This window comes from Neolamprologus multifasciatus, chromosome 19 (genome assembly GCF_963576455.1).
Source record: "Neolamprologus multifasciatus chromosome 19, fNeoMul1.2, whole genome shotgun sequence".
In the NCBI taxonomy this organism is placed as follows: domain Eukaryota; kingdom Metazoa; phylum Chordata; class Actinopteri; order Cichliformes; family Cichlidae; genus Neolamprologus; species Neolamprologus multifasciatus.
Window position 1 is genome coordinate 24,223,221 of NC_140457.1, and position 8,052 is coordinate 24,231,272.

The 8,052-nt window shown below is 40.2% G+C and overlaps 1 protein-coding gene across 2 annotated transcripts in view; it reads left to right on the forward strand.

The window, feature by feature from the left end:
* The window catches only part of LOC146496687 (transcription factor IIIB 90 kDa subunit-like), a 147,570-nt gene extending 140,325 nt beyond the window's left edge, over positions 1 to 7,245 (forward strand). For both annotated transcript variants that reach the window (XM_085144319.1, XM_085144320.1), the window contains one exon: positions 1,647 to 7,245. In XM_085144319.1, the coding sequence (XP_085000445.1) occupies positions 1,647 to 1,684 (38 nt within the window). In that variant the 3' untranslated portion in view covers positions 1,685 to 7,245. The remainder of the gene's footprint in view (positions 1 to 1,646) is intronic.
* The last annotated feature ends 807 nt before the right edge of the window (positions 7,246 to 8,052 follow it).

The following is an 8,052-nucleotide window of genomic DNA, read 5'->3' on the forward strand; positions in this document are numbered from 1 at the left end:
TGGACAGTGAAGGAATGTCAGGATTCTTGCTCAGAAAAAGGATCAACATGCTCTGAAGTCAGAGCACAAAAACCTTTTTGTAACAAAATATCGATTTCTGCTGTCCCTGTATCGATACATTATTAGCAAACAAAATATCACGATACTACACAGTATCGATTTTTCCCCCACCCCTACTGGTTACCTCACAGGCATGAAATAGTGGTACTGTCTGAGTAAATGACTAAGTTACTGTTGTCTCCATTTACTACGTCTGAGTAACTTTTTGCAGCTTTTTAGTTTTAAGTCGACACATCATCACAATAAAGATGCGTGCCTTTAACCACTTTGTGTAGTTTGCTCTGCTGCATCTATGCTAACAATAACTTTCACATTAAAAATGTTTTTGGTTAATTGTTGAGAAAAACTTAATGAGAAATCACACCGAACTGATAAAAAGCTAATTAAAGTCAGGAGCCAGGCGGCTCTGTAAACATGGAGGGAAATGATGAAACGTTGAAGAAAGTGAGAATTCCTCAGTGCAATTTCTCATCTTAACATTTGACTTTAGTTGACACTTTGAGTGGCAGACTGCTTTGTCACTTCTCAGTAAGACTAAATGTGTCTGGACTGTGAAACAGTTGGAATCGTTTTTTTCTTTCTTATAATGAATCTGTCTCTCTGGGCCTTGGCTCTCTTTCTGCTCGGACTCCCGGCACGTTTTAATGAGCCCTCGGTAAGATTAAATTTCTGTGCTTTATGTCTCAGGCTGTTAAACTTTAAGGTCTGACTCTGCTGCAGTAAAAAAAAAGTCCTGAGCTATTTAATTGATTCCTGTAGGGGGGCTCTTTGTTTATTCTTGGCCAGAAGGTCGGGGTCAGCCTCGTCCAGCCTCTGAAGCTGGTAGACGCGTTGGGACGTTGAGCCAAATGAATGCACTGAAGATGACACCAGAAACCAAAATGGTTTCGTTCCAGGCTTCAAACATGTTGATTTTTCCATTTTGATGTAGAAGTCACTAGAGAATGCCTCCTTTTAGAGCGAGCCTCAAGTGGTCATTAGAGGAACTGCAATTTTTGTTACCAAAGTTTTGCTTTATCTTTTACTTCCACTTACCTTTTTACGCTGAAACTTACATCTCTAATCTGTATGGGTTGGACAAAAAATGAGGTTGCAACCTCAGTGTTAAAGTTAAAACTGTCATAAAAGTTGCATTTTTGCCAGAGCAGTTTTGCCGGATCACACTGGAAGAGTAGCATTAGCAGTAGAAGAAATTAAAACTTGGCTGTTTGCAGAGTTTTGGCACACACCAGGAAGTCTTTATGGATGTGCATGCAGCTCAGAGGCTGCTGCAGACGTTCAATCATTTCATTCATAGAGATACCACCAGCTGACTGCAGTTTCCCAGAGATCTGAGAACATTTTATTTACTTGCATCTCAGAAATCCATTTTGGCTCCAGGCCATTAGGAAAAGAAAGGAAGGGAAGGATTCCCTGTTGTTATGTAAAATATACGGTCCAAATAAAGTTCCTTTATACGTCTTCATTAAAATCTTACCAACTTGTCTCCACTGACACATTTTATGTAATTTTCAGAGTGCGTACTGCAGATTTCAACACCAAGTCGTCATTCTTCATTCAGTGTCTATTTCTCTCCCACCCTCCAGATTACGGCTGTGACGGAGATTACGACGATGGATTCTAGCGGCAGCCCCTCTCGGTTGCTATCCTCAACTAGTGTGGACAGTTTTGAATTCCCAAAAGAATCAAATGTTTACTACGGGACACTAAGTGGCTGCAGCTACAGATGGTGGAAGCTGTAATGGCGAGCAGAATGGGAAATTCCCATCAGGAATAAATGTGTGCGAATAAATAGTAATTAAGCTCCTCATTCCATTTGGTGTCCCAGCTGGACTGACCTGGGAGGACATACTTAGTGGATGCTACCAGAGATGGTTAGGCGGAAGTGAGTGGTGCATATGTATTTATCAGTGCAGGACACTGGCAGACTGTAGTGCTCGCACTGCGCAATCAAGGGTTGTGCTTCCAGTAACTGGCTTAGATATTTGGGCTAAAGCAGAGGACCTGCAGCAACTTGCAAATGAATCAAACGAATCTCAAACTATTGAAAAGTCAAAAGGTTCTTCTGATTTGTAAGCTGGTAGACACTTGCCAGCACTTGCTTGTTTGTTTTGCCCGACAGTAAAACTGGACGTCCTTGACTTCAGTCAGTTCGGCTGATAGACCAGTGAACAGATTCGTGGATACATTAGCTGCAGTAGAAGGACAGCTAGTCTACGCTTGAATGCATTGTAAAGACCAGTCAGAGCATTAAACCACTAACTTCCAGAGCCTACCAAAACCACTCTACCTGTCAGGATGTGGGCATCAAACCTCTGAGTTAATCTTGAGGTGTTTGGTGGTAACTTTAAATGCTGCTGGAACAACAGTCGTGAATGTTATGAAAGTTGTAACTACTTTACCTAAACTGAGCCCAGTTTGAAAAGTGTGTTTCTCCTGACCTGCAAATACCAAAGCAGCGGTGATGTTGAATGGTTCACAAATGAGTCCCTCAGATGTTATAACACAGCATAACCTAGTCTGCTTAAAGCTACACTTTGAATTCTTAACACTTGACTGCACGTCACTTCCTCTCAACTATAGCATCCTTGGAAAAACAAGCAGGTAGCGTGAGATCAATCGTCAGTATTTGCCAAGCTAACATCGGTTTTCTGAATGCCTTATCGATCTAGCAGACAGGCGCGTGCTGTCTGCTTAAACCCAGTATTACATACACGTTGCCTTCAATACGTTTGAGCTAGGTTATGGGTTATGTGCGAGTAAGGATGTTATTTTAATTTAAAATGGAGTTGGTTAAAGGAATACAATATTTGGATTTGTTTTGATTTTGCTGTCGATTTGGTTTGTACTTGTCCTCATTATTTATTGATTTATTTGGTTATCTATAATTAACGCATGAGATGGTATCATCTGATTTGTATTCCTTATAATGTCCTGTTGCAGACTACAGAGGTATTTCTGCAAGATTATATCTTCCAAATGAATAAGGGAGTTCAGTGTGACGTCTGTTTTTTGTTTTTTAAATGAATTTTGTGTTGAAATGATGAGTGAAGCAGACTGTGGCCTTTTCACTGTATCCACATAACAGTATTTAATGATGCATCTTGGTTCACCCTGACTGATTGCTGCTGCTGCTAAGTCTTCATGTTACATCTGCCTAATGTTGTGTACCTTTACTGCTGCAGTAAAAATGCACTAAATGGATACAAAAATGGTTTTTTTTGGTCTGGTTTTTGAGAAATGTCAAGTGACGATGTAAATGCTTTTTCCACATCACATCTGCTGTTTCTGTCCTGAGATGTTCTTTGAGTCATTGTGTTCCCTCCGTAATACAGTCATTATTTTTGTCATTTTGCCTTTCTACACTACAATGGATTTGTCTTTCAGCCTTTTAAATTCAAGGAATGAACAAAATGTTTCACTAACCACTTAAAATTAGAGCTGGTTTTCACAGGCCCTCGTTTTCACAGGCTCAAACGTATCTGAACTAATGTTTGATGAACACGTTCATGGAAAAATGTGTTTGTAATTTTGTCATTATTTCATGACAAACTTAGGAAATAAAACTCTACGGTAAAATCCAAAAATTTGAGTTGAAATTAATAAATGTTTGTGAGAACATATGCATACAGTACATACAGTTGAAGTGAAGCAAGTGTTTTGAATGTCCACAAAACACTGCTTACCTCAAGATGCAAAAATCTGATCTCCAGAAAGATAAGACTGCTAGAAAATGTCAAAGGAGCTTGCAAAGAAAAGCGTCTGGACTTCTTTAAGTTACTTGAAGACGTTTCACCTCTCATCCGAGAAGCTTCTTCAGTTCTAAGGTCAAATGGTGGAGAGTCCCAGATATAAACCTAGTGGGAGTTTCCCCCCACAGAGGGACAAAGGGACCCCCTGATGATCCTCTAATCACCTGTGCCAAAGTGTGAAACTGGGTGTGGGTCCCAATCAGCCAGAGTTTTGGGTGAGTTCATTGTGAAACCTGGCCCCACCTTATGCGAATTCCTGAGGTCAGATGGCCCAGGATGTGAGTGGGCGTTAAGGCGTCTGGGAAGGGATCTCAAAACTGGATTATAGATGGCAGAGAGTTGGTAAGAGGGGTGGTGAGAGGTGAAACGTCTTCAAGTAACTTAAAGAAGTCCAGATGCTTTTCTTTGCAAGCTCCTTTGACTACGATGACCTGGATGACTGAGAACCTTCACAGACACACTGCTAGAAAATACATTTTAAAAGAAGCTTGTGCAATGATGGAAAGGCTTCTTTGGACAGATGAAATCAAAATGAACTTGCACCAACATGTGATGAAGGAGTCGTTCATGATCCACAGTACACCACATCATCTGCCAAACACAGCAGAATAACTGTGAGCCACGTGCTTTCATTTCCAGTATTTATTGATGTTATGAATAAAGTGATCTCTAAACTTCAGAAACGGCGAGAGCTTCATTGTTCAAATGAATGACCCAAAACATACAGCATGCATGCGTTTAACTCACTGCAGTCAAACCTGAAGGCAGACAGATCCACAAAGAGCAACAACTAAAGGTAAAAACCCAGGTCATGTTCAGACCTGAAAACAGCATAAAGTTTCTATCTTAATGACATGTTTGCATAACATTGTGCAACAGCATGCAGCAGACATGCTGTTGAGGTGTTTTTCTGTCTGAAACGTCTGAAACACCCACCAACCAGCCGCAACCTCAAAAACACAGCTGTACATACAGTGGATTATTGCTTGAGGAACTTAATGGTGGTAAACAGCCCTGTTTTGCTACCTTTGGGTGATCTGGTGACTTTCAAAAGTTCCAGACTACAACAAAAAATTAATTGTTAACGAACAGATGAGCATATGCCTGGCATTATTGTCTGTTGGTGTTTTAAGAGCCTTGCTAACATGCAGTTGTGGTCACATGTATACACTCATCGTGAGAATTTGGGGATTCTTATGATTCCTTTTTTCCAGCATACATCTTTAATGACTTTAAATAACAAGAATTGTTTAGGCTCTCTGTAATCTACACAGGGCCACTTGCACTTTGGCAGGGCACCTTCTGTTACCATCAGTGGGCTGAATATTTGACCACTCTTCTTACCAGAATTGGTAGATTTGTATTGGTTGTTTAGTCCACAACATTTCACAGTACAGTTGGCGTCCGGGCTTTGGGAAGGCCATTTCTTAAGCATTCCAAAACCAGCTTTGATATGCGTTCAGGATCACTGGATCCTGTTGGAACACTTCAATTCATCTAGTTGTTGATTTAAGGTGAAGTTGAAGCATCGGAATAAGTCGGTACAGTCTTCTTAGGTTTGAAATCTTCACCTTTTCGACCTGGAAACACTCTTTGTCATTGTGGCTAAAAGCTCAATCTTTGGCTTGACTGACAATAAAACTTCTTTCAGAAGGCATTTGCCTCTTATGTAAGGGTGATGGTTTAGGTCTTCTTCCAGACTTTTGCAAAGTTGTGACAAATCTGAGTAACTTCTACTTATGTACAGTTGTTTAAACGGATGATTCTGGAATCTGCAGTTCTCCAGAAATGGCTAAAGAAACCTTACCAACTTCTGTAAATCTATAGTTTTCTTTCTTGGATCTTCACTGAGGTTTTCCGAGTTGGACTTTCTCATTGTTCCATGTATTGGTAAGTCCAATGATCGCTGCCAAGCAAATCCTTGTGGTTTTTTTGGCCTGTCCCATTTGGTTCTTTAGCTGTCAGACTTTGTCCGAAGGCCAGCAAAGATACCCGATGGATTTACTTTAACAAGTGGATCATCACGGCCTTGCTGTATTGGTCCATTTGATCAACCTTTGTTGCTATTATTTATTTTATTTTTTATTTATTCTAACAGACGGAACAGACATAGAGAAAAAATAGAAAACAAGCAAAAAAGAGAGCAAAAATAATAAACACAGCACCATCGCATTAATCTAGTAAATAACAGTAAATACTAAATATTGAATGTTGTTGTGGAGCACGCAGGACCGGCAGCGCACAATGTGCTTTTAATGCCCACAACGAGAAGCTAGCAGCTGTAGTCAATTGTTATATGTTACAGTAACACACTTCTTTACTCAGGCTGCAATACCATTGCACACTGGACTTGGTACAAGCTCTTTGCACATCATAATTTTATATATATATTTTTTTTAAAAAGCCATTTTCTGCAGAAAAGCTGGGATCTTTGCTCTGTAGAATACATTGAGTACTGTATTGTTCTAAATCAGAACTCTCTAGGCCTTGAGGGCTGGTGTCCTGCAGGTTTTAGATCTAACACAGCTGATTTAAATGGTTAAATTACTTCCTCAACATGTCTTGAAGTTCTCCAGAGGCCTGGGTGTGTTGACCCAGGGTGATCTAAAGCCTGCAGGACACCGGCCCTTGACGCCTGGAGTTCCCCACCCCTGGTCTGAATACAAGTGAAGGCTGTCTTATCATCATTAATTAGAGACTTCAGATATGTTTGTTTGAAGGCTTAATGTTGTTAGGCTAGCAACTATTTTCATGTCCATTTATTGCGATTCTTTCAGATCAGTCAACCTCTAACATGCTTCCTTAGCCCAGTTTAATCTGGAAGTGTTTCTGAGGCCTTCTGTAAGCTTATTTTGTTGCTGCTGTTTTTGCTGCTATGTAGGAAATAAATTCAGGACAAGTGGAAACAACTTTGTGGCTTCTTCTGGCATCTTTAGCTCTGAAATGAAGCAGGGAGAACATCCAGATAAATCAAATCACGCAGACCAAAAATTACAGCTGTCACAGAAAATGAGCTGAAAAAGACGACCCTGATAGTGCTGTCAGATAAAATCACTCAGGGGAGAGAAATAAACATGAGCGCAACACCCACTGAGAAAGTGAAGTCAAAATTAAAGTGGCCTAACGCTGTTAAGCTGTCAAATGGCTATGGAAGGAAGAGAGAAGGTTCTACGACAAGCTTTGGACAATGTTAACAAAACGTCACTACAACACGGCTGCCTTTGTCTCCACTTGGTAGGAACTTTAGAGATAAACAGAACCTACAGCGTTATTTTAAACGTGCTCGTTTGCTTCTGTTGTCTTGGAACGAATTTGACTTGGACTCCTCTTGTTGACTTGCAGTGAATTGGGATTTTACTCAGAGTGACGTTAGTTCAAATGATCATGATTGACTTTGACTCTTGACAAACAACTTGAGGCTTGATTGCTTAAACATGAGCATCATGCAGACACAGCCTCACTGTGTTGAGCTATTGTTAAGGCTTATATGTCTATGTGTATATGTTATATGATTTTGTTGAGTGAATGTTATTCTTTTATTTACTCAGCGCTGTGGCCTTTGTGTATTTTTTAAATACTTCTCTTCTTTTGCACTGAGCATTTGCTTTAAATCCCTTGGTCGTTATGAACTTTTTCAGTCTTTGTTTCACTATTTCTATGTGGAATTGAACTCAGCTTGAACTTTTATAGCAGACGCCTGCATTAGATCAGGCGCTATCCAGCATCAAGACAGCTTTTCATTAGATAAGGAGCTTCACTGGTACTGCTGGATCACTTGAAGTCTGTGGATTCTTGCAGTTTTCTGAAGGCATTGTTGTTGCCTGAGACATTGAGTAACCTATCTCTTGGTGCGTGTGAAGGTATTCTATGGAAAGATGAGTCACTCATCAGAGTGGGAGGAAATCTGAAACAGGCGGCACTTTACAATCAGATGATGTATGCTGAAGCCTCTACACACCACACTGTTTCCTTTTGAGGCAAACATTTCTTTGCCTTACAAAGCTGTGAGTGTTATTCGGCTTTATGGGATTCATGCTTTTGTTGTAGACCCATTTATGGTATTTTTTTTGCAGCTATTGTTTCTTTTAAGTCAATGTGCATGCAGAAATATGAGCTGACCCGAGGAAAACTAAAGAAAAACTGCCTGGTGTAGTCACCAAACTCTATGCATAAGATATTTAAAATCATGATCATGTTTCGGGGCAGAACAAACCAACAACTTGGTGCCGCAAAGTCAAAA